General features: G+C 40.4%; 1 protein-coding gene across 1 annotated transcript in view; it reads right to left on the bottom strand.

Annotated features, from left to right (window-relative positions):
• Nup160 (nuclear pore complex protein Nup160) overlaps positions 1-16735 on the bottom strand; it is a 358544-nt gene that overhangs the window by 324339 nt on the left and 17470 nt on the right. Inside the window, exons 3-4 of the mRNA XM_068225252.1 lie at positions 442-649; positions 237-360 (exon numbers count right to left, since the gene is read on the bottom strand). Of these exons, the coding sequence (XP_068081353.1) occupies positions 237-360; positions 442-649 (332 nt within the window). The remainder of the gene's footprint in view (positions 1-236; positions 361-441; positions 650-16735) is intronic.

Below are 16735 nucleotides of genomic sequence, written 5' to 3'. Positions count from 1 at the left end.
AAAAAGGGAAAGGTAAGAAAAGTGGGAATAATTAAGGGCCCTCCTGATTTAAGTTAGAGAAATGCCAGATTCAGCTAGCAGTACCATAGATGTCAAACATCACACCTAGGGTAACTGTTGTTTTCTTCTGAGGAACACAAGCAAGGTCTTTATCAAATATCAAGATTTCCAACAGTTTTTCTCATTTCTGAACATAAACATAAAAGACTATCACATCTAGACACAAGGTTACTTACTAGTGGACATGTTGTTTATCACATGATATGTGGATGGATCTCTGGCTTCTGAGAGTTTGGCATCAGCAAAAATGGACTTTATACCAATCTCAGGATGGTGCACAACTGCAAAGTCAGCCGATGCCTGGTAACAAAGTGATCATTATCATTTAACAATTTTAAACTGTTATGAAGAAAAAATTATAAAAAAGACAAAAGGTTGTACCTCAGGACAAATGACGTCAGGATGAGGAAATGTGAGCCTATGAACACTAGATACAGTAGCCACCAGCACGATGACAGTAGACTCTGTTTCATGTATAGACACTCCTTCCAAAACAGGCATGTCCTCGAAGCGATATCGTAAGGCATTTCCAACAAGGTTCACATCCAAACTGTGCTCCATTAATTCCAAAACATCATGTGAAACACGCCTAGATTAAAAAGATAGACCAACATTAACAAAACATTATATCTAATAGTAAAATTCCTAACAAACACAAACATAATTATGTATGTCATTTTCTCGGGGAAGTCTGCCTCATTTGAAGCTGGTAACATACAGACAGTGAATGATATTGCTCTGCTTGCTACCCCTATACATCAACTTAACACCTGGTTTACCAAAGCGGTCAAAATGACAGTTTTCAGTTCTGTTTTCTCTATCACTCTCGTTATGCGGTTAGGACATACAAATCCTTTGGTGGCTTTTAATGATTTTAAGTGTACTTTTCGGCATATAGCTTCAAATACCCATAACTCATTTCTAGTTGGTACTATGAGGTCATATACCTACTTTTACCGGACAGTCATCTTGACCACTACTGCAGTAACTATATATCAGACTTTTGTGGTATTCATTTAGAGCGAGATATCATTCTAACAAACTGTAACCGTATACTTTATTACCGTAGTATCAAATAGAACTTATTGTTGTGTTACAATGGGGCAGCTGTTAGTTCTTTTCAGACAATGATTCAAATACAATGACAGGAAAATATAGTCAGTATTTGTTCAGTAATAAAAGGTCTGCAATCATAATGAGCAGTCAATTGCAGTGTTCAGTCATTACAAACATTCAAACTAGATTTCCCGATTGTATGTAATTACTCCGAAGAAACATGTTCTCGCGTAGTCTGCTGACGGACGTCACAATTATGAACTATTTACAAAACATTTTCCCATCACAATCGAGTGATTTAGAATTTGATAATTACGAAGTCGTGTACACTGTAACTTGGCAATTGGAAATAGGTCGGATAGTGATTCTACTTGTGTCAATCCTGTAGAACTGCCATGTGAGAATGAAATCACACAGCAGCCAAGCAGGCATCAATTTTTGGTAGTGAGACAAATCTCTCATAGTGCATTGGCACTGCCGGTGGCTTCAAGTAGCTTACACAGTGGCCTCCACGGTGTGCACTAGCCATGCGTCTTGGTAGGTGTGCTAGGTACCAACTGATGAGCCCAACCTAGCACACGGGGGCAAAACGCTGGCAACCATGAATGAGTCAGCTGGAACATTTATTATGACCAATAACGGACCATTTATATTTGTATTATAAATTTACTCATTCAGGGCAAATATTTCAGATTCCCTATGGGAATCAACATCTATATCGTCTGATTGCCAAGCAGGAATCAATTTTTGGTAGTGAGACAAAAGTCTCTCATAGTGCATTGGCATTGCCAGTGGCTTCAAGTAGCTTATGCAGTGGCCTCCACAGTGTGTACTAGCCAAGCGTCTTGGTAGGTGTGCTAGGTATCAACTGATGAGCCCAACCTAGCACACGGGGGCGAAACGCTGGCAACCAGGAATGAGTTAGCTGGAAAATTTATAATGTCCAAAAACAGACCGTTTATATTGGTATTAGGGAAACAGATGGTAGGAAGACCAAGAACCCACTGGATGGACATCATAAAGATGGACATTGCAGATTGGGGAAGGACACTGGAGGACGTCATTACCAACAGAACGTATCTCAATAAGACAGAATGGAAGACGCTCGCCAACAGTACCCGGGAAACTGGAACTGCAAAATGATGATGATGATCATCATCACAGAGTCGAAAGAAAACTAAAAGTGAAGGCCTACAATATAGAAAGCTCATAAAACTGATCAACAATAACATTACACTGACCATTGTTTGTTATGATGTGCATTGTGTCTTCTGCTGCCACTCATCTCCACTAGATGGGATTACTGTTGCATACCGAGCATAACAGCCTGCTTGAATGTTGGCAGGAAGTAGCTGGGGAGTTGGATCTCTCTCTTTTCTTTAGCATGCCACTCCTCTGCTTCATAAATTTTCTGATACTACTGGTACGTAACACACTGGTTCATCATAGCATTCCAGCTATTCAATCCCTACTCTTCAGCACTGCTCTTAAGCACTGATTGGAATGAGCAGTGTGCACATTTAACGGAATAATGGCAGAGGAGTGTTCGCGGCTGTCTGCGGCCTGGTCATTCCAGCACTGGAACTTGGGATTGTTAGATCGGTACCGTAGTACTGTTCGTTAAACATGAGAAAATGTGCGGTTTTTCATTTGATTATTTTATATGATAACATTGCTTTTAATTGTTACATTCCTACTGATGTCATTGTAATGACCTATGGTGACTTCAGTTGGGAAAACCACAAACAGAGTCTCTCCGAGAATTCCATAGCAAAGCACAGGTACATCAGCTAGTATTATATTTAATAAACAAATGGAATAATTAACTGAAATCTCCAGAATTTGGGCGAGGAAGTTCACCTAAGTGGATCCCTCAAATTTTAATAGAGCATGATAATTCTCTCTCCTAGGGTGTGTACATAAAGCTGCGTACTGGTACATCTGCTATGGGCCTTACCTAACCCTATGGAAACGATTAAACAGGTAGGAGGTAGGAATTGCACGTAGGTTCTCCAATAAGTTCTCTAGAAATTCTAAAATAACAACCTACATCTGAAAATATCAGTGCATGAGCACAGCCATCAATACACAAAATATACACTTCACACTCAAAACTTTCACAAGTGCTGGAAGACTCCCTATGTACATTCAGTAATCCTAGAATAAAAGCAGTGGGAAGCAACAGCAAGGATTGCAGTAACATTTGTAGTTAGCGCCATGACCCATAATTACAATGCATACATATATATATATTGCCCTTTACCGTTTTAGTGCGTCAATACAAATTGTCGGCTCTCACCTTCAACACATGGTATACCATTTTGATATTGTACCTCTTTAAGCACTGACACTAACACTTGGTTTTAGAGACTTTAGTTTGCACAAACACACATTGTTGGTCTATGCCTTGAAACCAGGCCACAGATTACTGAAAGTTGCCATGAGATATATCAAGTACATCTACAATATCAGTACACAAGCACAAGGGTTGTATAAGTATTAACAAGTAAACTACAACACTGCTCCGTTCGTTAATAATCCATCATTAATAGTAATTAGTTCATGTTTGCTGAACTGTGCCCTCCTGACATATATGTAGACTTCCTCATCCCCACTCCGATCTTGATATGCCCAAGCTCAGCATCACCAAATATAACCATATTGGTTCACAAATTGGTCCGTATTGAGAAACACAAGGGGTTGTTGTTAGGACTGCACTATCAATGTTTAATATTCTTCAAGCTCGTTCAGGCATCTGTCCAATAATGAGCAAAAGATTTCTCACGCTATGGTACCCATGTGGCTATTTCAATGATGATGCTTGTTGTTTAACAGGGCCTAACATCTAGGTCATCGGCCCCTAATGGTATGAGATAAAACTAAATTTAATGATAATTAAAATTTTAAAATATATCCACTGACTAGAATTTAAAAAACGATTATGAAAAATGAATGTGAATTTAGAACAATCAGAGGATCTCATTCACAATGCCTTATTTTCTTATAAAATAAAACTAGCTGATGTACCCGTGTTCCGCTACAGAATTCTACATTGTATATGGAATTCTAGTGTACACATTGTGAGCAAGATTGTATTAAATTGCATACCTCTTAACGTTACCATAGAAACGCGACGGGGAAGTCACAAAACATCTTTTCTCATATGAAGACCGAGTTAGGGAATTTTCACTGTAATGGTAGACCCGCTTGCATACCATCAGTCACAATCAAGTTGGGGAGTGTTCAATATAATGGTAGACACTCACTCTCCACCTGCCCTTTTACATCCTCAGAAAGACTGTCTTAGTGGTTTTCCCAGCTGAAATGAAGGTACATTACAATGACGTCAGTAGGAATGGCACGATTAAAAGCAATGCTTTCATATGAAATACTCTATCAAATGAAACACCACACATTTTCTCACTTTTAACGAACAGGACTACACTGCCGATCTAACAGTCCAAAGTTCCAGAGCTGGAATGACCACGCTGCAGACAGCCATGATTCGTGAACACTCGTCTTTTAACGACGGGGAGAGGGTTGAATAGTGGAGACTCCCAGGGCAAAAACTATGCCCTTTTACCAATCTGTTTCCTAGGAGTACCCGATGAGTTTGAAAATATCAATTCACTACACTGGCGGTGGAAAAAATCTATCTGACTTGGAGGCAAATTTTTCCTCCAAGTCAGAGGAGAAACCCCCTCTTCACTGACAATTTGGAATAAAAAGAATGCAGAATTTAATAAAAGTGAAGAGGAAGAAGCTTTTCTGAAGAAACGGCTCTTTTCAGGGATGAATTTTTAGTTATTTAGTGAATTGTGGTGCTATAATTTGGAATAGGCCTAAACTGCTATTCTAGACCAGGCCATACTACTACTACTACTCCTACTATGTCAGCCTCTACCTTACGTATGCACACTGTTCATTCAAAACAGCCATACGATTATTATTCAAAACAGCACGTCAGAGTAGGGATCGAATAACTGGAATACTATGAAAAACCAGTGTGTTATGTACCAGCTGTATCAGAAAATTTATGAATCAGAGGAATGGCATGCTAAAGAGGAAAGTCTTTTAACTCCCCCGACTATTTCCCGCCAATATTCAGTCAGGCTATTATAGTCGGTACGCAGCAGTAATCCCATCTATCGGAGTTGAGAGGCAGCATAAGAGACAAATAACATCACAACAAACAATGGTCAATATAATGTTATTGTTGATCAATGGTACGCGCTTTCGATATTGTAGGCCTTCACATTTAGTTTTCTTCTAACTCTGAAATATCACTCATCATAATCGGTACGCTAAAACCAAATTAAAGATAAATGATCGGAAATTGTATTCTCTGTAACTTTTGTTATGTAGTACTTTCTGATAGGAACAAAAACATAGGTATTAAAAAATTAAATTTTAGGCGCCTTCCCCTAAACTACAATTTTATCCAGGGTGAATAAAATTGTTTATAGCTTAGACTAGCGTTTGTTATTTCCCGACCCTATCTACCGATTTTCATTAAATTCTGTTAACCCATTTTCCCATGGCTTGGCGTCGATATGGATTTGGTAACAAAAATACAAATTCATGAATATCTGTGTTATCATAGCTGGTACGGTAAAAATGCATAAGACATAAATGGTCGGAATTTTAATTCTATATAAGTTTGGTTATGTAGTATTTATCGATATGACCACTAATAATATAAATATTGGAGCATTAAATTTTAGGCCTTCCCCTAAAATACCATTTCGTTCAGCGTGAATAAAATGATTTATAGCCTAAATTGTAGTGGCTCATTCTCCAACTTTTTATACCAGTTTTCAATGAGACAGGACCACTAATGACGTAAATATTTAAGAATTAAATTTTAGGCCTTCCCCTACCATTTCATTCAGCGTGAATAAAATTATTTATAGCCTAGATTGTAGCGACTTATTCTCCGACTCCGCATACCAATTTTTATTAAGATCGGACCACTAATAACAAATATTTGAAAATTAAATTTTAGGCTTTCCCCTAAACTACCATTTCTATCAGCGTGAATAAAAATTTTTATAGCTTAGATTGTAGCGACTTATTCCCTAACTTTGCATACCGATTTTCATTAAATTCTCTTTAGCAGTTTTCTAGTGATGTGTGTACATACATACATACATTACGGAAACGTAAAAAGTGCATTTCCTGGTTACTGTGGACATGACCGATACAGAAATACCATTCTTTTCAAATTCTGAGCAATGTACAGATAAAACTCTTATTTTATATATATAGATAGATTAAAACGTAACAAAATGAAATAAGGCATTGCCTTTGAAGTGAAATCATATATTTCATACAAATTAAAAGTTCAAAAAGTACATTAAAAATACACATAGACAGACTAAAACAGAGTCAATACAACAAAACATAGTTAACAATAAAATAAAAATTATAAATAGAAAATTCATTTAAATACTATAAAACACGCAACTATACCACATAAAATGGATGACGAGATCTGCTGACTGCTCATATCTCGTAGAATGAGGAAGATGATACTCGGAAGTTTTAGATTATAGCACAGATTGGACAGGTCCGTGCACTCCGTAAGGATGTGTACTATGGTCAGACAACTGCTGCAAGTACACACCGGACGGGAGGCTTGCCCCTTCAGTAAGTAGGAGTGCGTCGCTATACAGTGACCGATCCGAAGACAGAATACCACTGCTTCTCTCCAAGTAACCCAAAAGGAAGTCTTCCACATCGTAGTTCCTTTATTCATTCTCACCTTATTTGAAAGAGTGGCCTGCCACTCCAGCTCCCAATGGGACATTACCAAATATCTCAGCTGAGAACGAATATTACTGGCTGGAACCTTGTAAGGCAACGGGGGACTGTGACCGCCTCCTTGGCATCCCTATCAGCTAACTTATTTCCCGCTACACATATGGCCGGTGTACCACAAAAATGTGATTCTGGTGCCAGCACTCCAAAACCTGGCCAGCAGGTTCTGGGTCCACCATCAATAGATTGTAATGAGCTCAAGCAGTCAGTACACAGCAGACAGTGCCGACGTTCATTGGACAGTGCATACCACAGAGCTCATCTGTGTATATGCTAGAGGTTTCCAGAAGGAGAAAAAGAAACTGATCAATATCAACAACGGATGTACAACCTACTTTCGCTTCTCCCCTTGAACCATAAGTGCAAATAACTACTGAACCTGGATACCAGCCAACAGTGGACATGAAGAGCCTCCAATAAATGGAGGGGTCCGTATTCACCTTAGGCCCAGTATGCAGATCCAGGAAGATTTCAGGTCATCAAATTAACCACGGAGGTACCTTGATGATGATTATGATGATGATGATTGTTGTTTAAAGGGGCCTAACATCGAAGGTCATCGGCCCCTAATGAAATGAGATGGACGACACATGACATAATTAAAATTTTAAAATGTATCCACTGACTGGAGTTTTAAAAAATGGTGATGACAAATGGTTATGAGATTAAAACAACCAGTGGATCTAATTCGCAATGCCTTATTGCTAATAAAAGAAAATACAGGTGACAAAGGAATAAGAAATTGCCTGGAATACAGAGATATGTATATATATAATTCAACTTAGAAGTTAAAATAACACATTAAAATACGCAACACAAACTAAAATGAAGCCAATGGGATAAAAGCGCAGTTAACACAAATACACTAAGACAAAGGACATCATTACACACGATAAAACAGACTATTATCCCTCATAAAACGGATAGCTCGTCATAGCGCAGGATGAGGGAGATGGTACGCGGGAGTTTTAGACTACGGCGCAGACCGACCAGGTCCACGCACTCCGTAAGGATGTGTACCACAGTAAGATGATCCCTGCAAGTACACACCGGAGCGGCTTCTCCTTTCAATGAATGGGAGTGCGTTAGTATACCGTGGCCGATCGGAAGACAAAATACCACTGCTTCCCTCCAAGAAGCTCGGAGGGAAGTACACCATACCTTCGTTGTACCTTTTATAGCTCTCAGCTTATTTGGAAGAGGAGTGGCCTGCCACTCCATCTCCCATTGCGACATAAGCAGCCTTATCTGCTAACTCGTTTCCCTCTACACCCATGTGGCTTGGGAGCCACAGAAACGTAATTCTGGTGCCAGCATCCGAACACCCGGCCAGCAGGTCCTGGATCCACTGCACCAGAGGGTGCCAAGGGAAACAGGTATCAATAGACTGTAGTGAGCTCAAGGAGTCAGCACACACAAGAAAGTGTTGGGGCTCATCGGACAGTGTGTATCGCAGAGCTTCACGTACAGCATAGAGCTCTGCTGTATACACACTACAGGTTTCCGGGAGAGCAAAAAGAAACCTATCAGTGTCGACAACGAATGCACAGCCCACTTTAGTGTCTGTTCTCGAGCCATCCGTGTAAACGACGACAACCTGGATACCGGCAAACAACGGACAGAAAGTGTCTCCAATAAATCAAAGGGTCCGTGTTTTCCTTCGACCCAGTGTGCAGATCCAGGATTATTTCAGGACGTCGTACTACCCACGGAGGTACCCCACTTGGTTGTCTGACAAGGCAAGGAACCGAAGGTAAGTGAAACAATCTGTGACTGCTATCCAAGCGTATTCCAACCGGCCGTGTTGCTCGAGGACAAGCAGCGTACAGCCGACGGTGTCCATTGTTGAATACGCAATGATAGCTTGGGTGAAGTGGCATCTGTCGCAAATTTGCAGCATATGACAGAAGGAGCTGCCGGCGCCTCGAGTGTAAAGATGGCACACCAAATTCAGCGAGCAGGCTAGCTATGGGGCTTGTTCGAAAAGCTCCCGTCGCCGACCTAACCCCGCTGAGATGGATACTGTTCAATCTCGCAAGAACGCTTGGTCTTGCTGAGCCATATGCTGCACTGCCGTAGTCTAACATAGATAAAATATGTGCCCTATAGAAGCATAGGAGCACCGTGCGGTCCAAAGACTAATATTACTTATCTAGACTCACAGAGCGAGCTGGTGCTATGCGGAGAATTTAATATCTTCGCGCATCACCATGTTGCGGGCAATTCAATTTCGAAAGCCTGGTTAACACCTGGTGATGTTTACAGTTCCTTGTGCATTTTTCATGGTGATTCCTATCGGTTAGCGGATCTGTGGTTGTGTTATGTGATAATTTATAGTACTGGCAACTATTTTTAGTGATAAGTGCGAGCTTACATTGATCGGCGATATTAAAGGAGAGTAGGCTTAAGTTAAGCCGTACGCCTAAATGCGGAGTAGAGAACAGTTCACGATGGTGACCTCTTGTGCAGCTTTCAATGGTACAAATCGCTATCAGAAAGGATCTGGTATTTCTTTTCACAAGTGAGTAGAAATTAAAATGTTATAAAATTACCATAATCGAGAATGGACTATAGAGTGGTGGATTCAGGGATGTATGGACGTGGCATTCTCAATGTTTAGGCTGCTGCTTCTTGGTGTTTTTCATTTCATTAGGGACAGTTCTTAAGAACTACACATCTATTCTGAAAGAGCACACATTTTGTTCTTACAGACTGTGTGCCTGTATTAAAATTTCGATAAACATGGACCTAGAATCTGGAAAATATGCTTGACAAAGCTTGATAAAGCCATCTATTTTAGGTCAAAATATGGCTTCAATTATTAACAATTATCAGAGAAATGATTTATTAATACCATTATCCGTGTTTACACATCTACTTTATAATAAAAGAATAGTTAAGTATGCTGTTCCAGATAAGTTTGACTAGACTGACTCCTACTTTGCACTAGAAAACACTAATCAAACTACCTGTTCAACTGTTATATTCATCTATGCTTGATATTCAAGCTCCTTTATCTTCTTCCTTATATGAATCATAATGCTCCTGTAATAGAAAAGTTAGAACACATTTTCAATTTTAATTTGTGCTCAGAAAATCTCCTTTCAATTCGAGTTTATAAAATCAGTAGGCCTAATATTGGTATTTAAGATGAGAATAGTATGAGAGGGAATTTTGCATCCTAAATTATATATTTTTCCCCTCTTAAACCTAACCAACTACTAAAAATATATTTAACTCAGAGAAACTCAAACTAAGCTAGGTATTCTTTTCATTGTTAGAGACATTTAGAATTATGAGGTAGAGTAGCACCAGTTACAGTAGGCTTAATATTAGGACCTTCCCTCTGACCCTACTAACCATGTACATTATGCCAACAACATTTCCCACACCTTAATAGATCTCAAAATAACAAACAACCCTCAGAAAGTGCTAACCCATGGACAAATATCAGTACCAACCGTGTCCACACACGATCTTATATTTCTTGCGTACTCACTTCGCATTCCAAAATATAAACCTAGGTATATAAAGTGCAGGAATATGAAAGATGTTGACATCTATGAATTAAGACACGATGCCTACAATCTTCCATGGAATAGCATTTTAAATCTGACAGACATTGATGAAAAAAATAAATACATTTATTTCGTTAACATACGATCTATACAACAAACAAGCACCAAACAGACAGATCAGAATATCCCGCAAACTTAATCCATGGCTAACCTCTACAGTTCAAGATATGATGTCTCAACGTGATGCTCTTTACCGACATTACAAACGTACTCAGGACCCAAATGACTAAGAACAGTATAGAATAATTAGGAATAAAACTAAACAAATCATCCGTAATCTTAAATTTAAATATGTTCGCGAATCAGTAAGTAACCTAAATACAGCTAGTGCCTGGAGGCATCTCTGAACCATGGGCATAGGAAAAACACATGAACAGCTTCAGGTACCTGACATTCCACTCGACGATTTAAATGAGTATTTCAAGGAAGAGAGAGCTCAGTCTAATCTGCCTAACAGACCGAACTTAAATAATGTCCCAGCACCTGTCCCACAAAATCGCCCTGATTTGCCTTTCGTATTGTCAGCACTAATGAAGTTAAGAAAGTCTTGTATTCTATTAAATCCAAAGCAAGCGGTGTCGATGAAATTCCTATTACTTTCATACATAATATTATTGGCGCTATTCTACCCATTCTCACCCATGTTTTTAATTACTGTCTCAAAAATGGCACATTACCGACAATTTGGAAGTACGCCAATGTAATTCCACTTCCTAAAAACCCAGGTTCAAAACTCCTATCCGATTACCGTCCCATTTCGATTCTCCCTGCTCTCTCCAAAGCGTTAGAACGGTTGGTACATGCGCAAATACTGGAATACCTCCAGGCTCACTCTCTTCTTGACCCGCTGCAATCTGGCTTCAAGAAGGGTCATACCACAGCCACTGCCTTACTCAATGTGACTGAGGACATCAGACAAGCACTGGACGAAAGACAAGTGACAATACTCACACTCCTTGACTTCAGCAGTGCTTTTGACACGATAAACATCCAGACATTGTTGATGAAGCTCAAATCGTTTTTCGGTAAAGTTGCTTTAAAATTTGTCAATGCATATCTTACAGATCGTATCCAACGTGTTACAGTACAAGATACTGCTTCTCAGTGGCGACTCCGGAAGGCATGAACCCCCCAAGGTTCTGTTCTTGGTCCCCTTTTGTTTGTCCTCTATATAAATTACATCTCCTCTAAAATAAAGTATAATAGATATCACCTCTTTGCCGACGACCTCCAAATTTACTGCCACGTTAATATAAATGATATATCGAATGCAATAAGAGATATTAACTCCGCTCCAAGAACTCAGTGTGTATGCCAGTGAAAACTCTCTCCTCCTCAACCCCCCAAAAAAACTCAATCATTATCGGTTCTCAGAAATTATTAATTTAACATCATGTATGAAAAGTGTGCTATTCCTCCGGTGACATTAAATGCCACCGTAATCCCGTTCAGTAAGGAAGTGAAGAACCTGGGTATGACCCTGACAAACTCTTGACTGGTCTGCACACGTACGAAATAGGCTACATGTAGAAAGATGTACGCTACGCTACACTCTCAAAAACGACAGAAGGACATTTTACCACAAGACGTAAAGATAAAACTACTCCAAACTTTGATACTACCAACACTTGACTACTGCAACATTGTCCTCATTGATGCGACCCGTGAATAAACTATGAAACTTCAACGAGCATTGAACTCTGGTCTTCGATTTGTTTTTAACTTGAGTCACAATGCTCACATAACCCCTAGCTACACATTTCTTTTCTGGCTGAAACCCGAGAGGCGACAGAAATTCCACGCACTTACATTGATATATCAAACTCAGAAGGAAAATCTACCCGATACATCTCTTCAAAATTCCATTTATTATCCTCATTCCATAATTGTAACACTAGATCTGGCACTTCCCTCGCTATTCCCATCAACCACTCTTCAATATCCAACAGATCCTTCGTTGTGGCTGGGTCACGACTTTGGAATTCACTCCCAGCTGCTGTCAGGAACTCTAACTCAATATCGAAATTTAAGACTGCATGTAGAGATTACCTGTTAAATACTGCTGATTGTTTCATGTGTATGATGACGTATGATAGGTTGTGTGATTGTGGTTATTATTATCATAGTGTAATGTACATAATATTTAGCTTCTTACTCATGTACATAGATCGCTTTTATGGCATACTTATATTTCCATTTACTTTATTACTTATTGTGTCCTCTTTATGCACTGCTTATTTTCCCAGTTTGTATCTTACATTTTCATTATGACTTTGTCTCTTTCTCATTATCTTTACACTCCGAATTTTATTCTATTTTATTTGTGAACTCTGCTTTCTTTCTTCATTATATGTTGTCCAAATCTGTAATTTTTAGCTTATCTTTGATGATAGAATAGTACATTTCTTTCATATATGTATTATCTGTACATTAATTATGTGGTTAAGTGTAAGAGAGCGCCATGAGCCCTAACTTCGCCACTGCTAAAATAAATAAATAAATAAATAAATAAATAAATAAATAAATAAATAAATAAATAAATATTCTTTTTTTTAAGATTATCAATTTAATGTACGGGTATACAGTGTTTCTGTTTCTGGAGAGTGTTCTCTAAATTTAAGACATTTGTTTATCTACCTAGGTATATATTTACTGTACTATCATTAGTAGTGTATTTTGAAGTCTTCTTGACCCGTTTTCTAAATGTTGTTTTATTACGCCTGATACTTACAGGCTAGCTATCCATACTGTTTGTGGAGATTAGTTCAATAACAATGCAAATGTGTTCAGTTTGTATGCAAAAGCATCATTTTCGTGTTATTAAAGTCTTGATTCTCGTATGGTATATTTATTGTGTGTATTCGCGTTAGTTGGTGTAGGCTGTGCTATTTATTATTAATGAATTAGGACCTGGGAATGGCTAAGTTTCCCTGCTGCTTGGAATGCAACAGTATTAGACACTTACCGGAGATTAATGTGAAGGAACACACAGACTTTCACACTTCACGGTCCACTGGTACTATTCAGAACTCAGGATTATTGTTCCGTATAACTTCTGCGAGGCTTTTGATTTAAAATTAGTACAGTAGTCTTGGTTTGCGAACTGACGGGAATTTCCATACGGATCTTCTGCTTTCTAATGTGGCGGCTTTTTAACATTTTACTTTGGATGTATCTGACGAACATCTGTTCTTACCATGTTATCCGCAGCAATAAAAATAACCTGTTGACAGGTGTTTTTATTCATGCGTAATGTAAGTTAATGCATGAATTCCATACTACGGTCTCCTTAGCGAGCTGTGGAGTGCCCGCAACATGGCGATGCGCGCATGGACAGCTCTTCCCCAGTCACACGCTACTGCGCAGCCAGCGGTGTGTAGGGCCTTGGTGCGGTCAGCCCCCAATTACTGCTGCTAAGAAACTTCAAGAGATTAAGCCTCTTGGTGCATTGCACTTTTAGCTGCTGCACGTGTAGCTCCCACGATAATGTACTATCGAAAAGGAGCCCAAGAAATCGGTGTCAACTACAGAAATAGCGATATTTCCTAAATAAAGCTCAGGATGTGGATGAAGAGTATGTTGACACTCAGGATGTGGGTGAAGAGTATGTTGACAACACAAGTGGACAACAGAGGTCTTTGTGGTGGAAAACCGAAAGCCATGTTCGAGGGTCCACTGCTTCAATCTCCTAATAGCGTGCTGTAATTGTCGCTCAGCGACTGCCATGTTACGCGAGCTATAGTGCAGAGCAAAATCGTCCACACATAGCGACGGTATTACTGCTGAACCAACAGCAGCAACAACACCGTTTATGGCAATCGCAAACAGAGTAACACTAAGAACCGATCCCTGTGGGACTCCGTTTTCCTGAACATGGTAATGCGAATATGTCCTCCCTACTCGGAAAAGGAATAGACAGAGGGACAAAAAATTTGCAATAAATACCGGCAAGTTACCTCGGAATCTCCACTGATGCAGGACTGAAAGGATACCATATCGCCATGTGGTGTCGTAGGCCTTCTCAAAGTCAAAGAAAACAGCTACCAAATGCTGTCTGTGGAGAAACGCATTCTGGATAGAGCTCTCCAGGCGTACCAAATGGTCAGTGGTCGAGCGAGTGGCTCAAAAACCACACTGGTACTCAAACAATACTCCTTGTTTCTCCAGACACCACACAAGTCGGCAATTTACTATCCTCTCAAATAGCTTACACAGGTATTTTGTAAGGCAAATCGGTCTGTAACATCCTGCATACTTAGGATCTTTGTCAGGCCTGAGGACAAGAATTACTATGCCCTCTCTCCACTGAGATGGAAACTCACCCTATATCCAGGTTCAGTTGAACACGCGAAGGAGAAATAATAGACTATCCTCATTAAGGTGTTTCAACATCTGGTTATGGACACTGTCTGGCCCAGGAGAAATGTCCTTGCAAAGCGCCAAGGCGCTGCGGAGTTCCCACTCTGTAAAGGGCGCATTATAGTCCTCGGAATCGTGAGTGGCAAAACTAAGATGACAACGTTCTGCCTCCCGCTTCAGAACGAGGAAATCACGGTGGTAATTCTTGGTGCCAGACACATCCGCGAAATGGTTAGCAATTGAGAGAGGTTCAGTGACGAGACTGCCTGCAATGGAAATTCCCGTTACAGAAGAGGGTTCTTGAATACCCGAAATACGTCGAAGTTTAGTCCACACTTGAGATGATGGAGTGTGTGACGTCATAGACAACACTTATCTGTCCCACGAAGCTTTCTTACTTTGGCGAATAAGAACTCGCGCCTTAGCGCGGAGTTTTCTTAAACGTTAGCAGGTTGGCCACAGTAGGCTGCCTATGATAACGTTTATGGGCTCGACGGCATTCTTTGATAGTTCCTGCAATTTCTTCGTTCCACCAAGGAATGATTTTTCGACGAGGAGGCCCTGGACTCCTCAGCAGCAGCAAGGATAACTTGTGTTATGTAAGTTATTTCGCCGTCTACAGTCCGTGTGGTATCGGCATTAAAGACAGCTAGGAATGTGAACTTTGGCCAATCGGCATGTTTAAGAATCCATCAAGGAGGAGCCTCGATGGATTTTTGTTGTAACAAAGTAAGAATAATTGGAAAACAGTCACTGTCACAAAGATCGTCGTGTGTATTCCACCAAAATAGCGGAACCAACGTTCGGCTGCATAGACTTAAGTCTATGCAAGAGTATGTTCCGTAATGTATGGAAATAAGTTGGTTTGCCTGTGTTCAAAATACATAAATAATACATAAATCCAGCTCTATTACTAATGTTTCCAACTCCCTTCCCCTGGGGCAAGACGCATCAGAGCCCCATATGGGGTGATGGGCGTTAAAATTGCCCAATAAGAGGAAGGGAAGAGGAAGCTGATCTATAAGATCAATAACATCATTCATGTTAAGAGGCTGGTATGGTGGAAAATAAACATTACAAACTGTTCCTATGACAGGCAGCGGAACACAAACTGCTACAGCCTCCAGCGGCGTTCTTAGTGGGATCTAATGAGCTGGCGCAGCTCAGCAAGATGCCTATCATAACCATTACAATTCCACTGTAACATTGCCATAGTGCGTGTGGACTTCTGAGGTTTAGGTTAGAAGCAGCGTAATGCTACCTAACCTACACTCACATCCCCATCCAAAGATGGAGATAAATGCTCCATGTGCATCACCTCGTCACCAGACAAGGTGATGCATGCCTTAAATTTCTTCGACATAGTCCGGGGGCGGGGTTTCTTCCCACAAGGGTAGCGCGCAGGTTTTCCGGGAGGAAAACCCCCTGGTGCAGAATCAGACCCTCCGGGTGGAGGGCGTGAGGCCCCATTTGTAGGAGATGTGGAAAAACGCCTAGTAAGGGTGCTCTTCTTCCCCACCATCGATTCTTGTTTAGACGGGCTGGGAGGTGATTTCCCAGCCCTGGTCGACGATATGCTGCGCTTGTTCCCAAGGGGTTGCCCCCCCTTAGGGAATTAAAAGTTAAAGACTTGGGTAGCGAACTACCCAAGGAGGCAGGCGGTAGTGCTTTTGATGCCATGCCCGAAATCATCCTCCCCGAATGCCACCCACTCTGATCAGGGGTCTCTGTAGCCGAACCAAGCAGCCGAGGCAATACCCACCTGGTCATAGCCGGTACTGCTCGGGGTCCGATGTTGGACGATGCCTAATACAGGAGGACTGAGGCAATGAGTACTAGGACTCCATTCCTCCAGTCACCTG

Source organism: Anabrus simplex, chromosome 1 (assembly GCF_040414725.1).
Source record: "Anabrus simplex isolate iqAnaSimp1 chromosome 1, ASM4041472v1, whole genome shotgun sequence".
In the NCBI taxonomy this organism is placed as follows: domain Eukaryota; kingdom Metazoa; phylum Arthropoda; class Insecta; order Orthoptera; family Tettigoniidae; genus Anabrus; species Anabrus simplex.
This window is presented reverse-complemented; position numbering and strand designations above follow the sequence as displayed.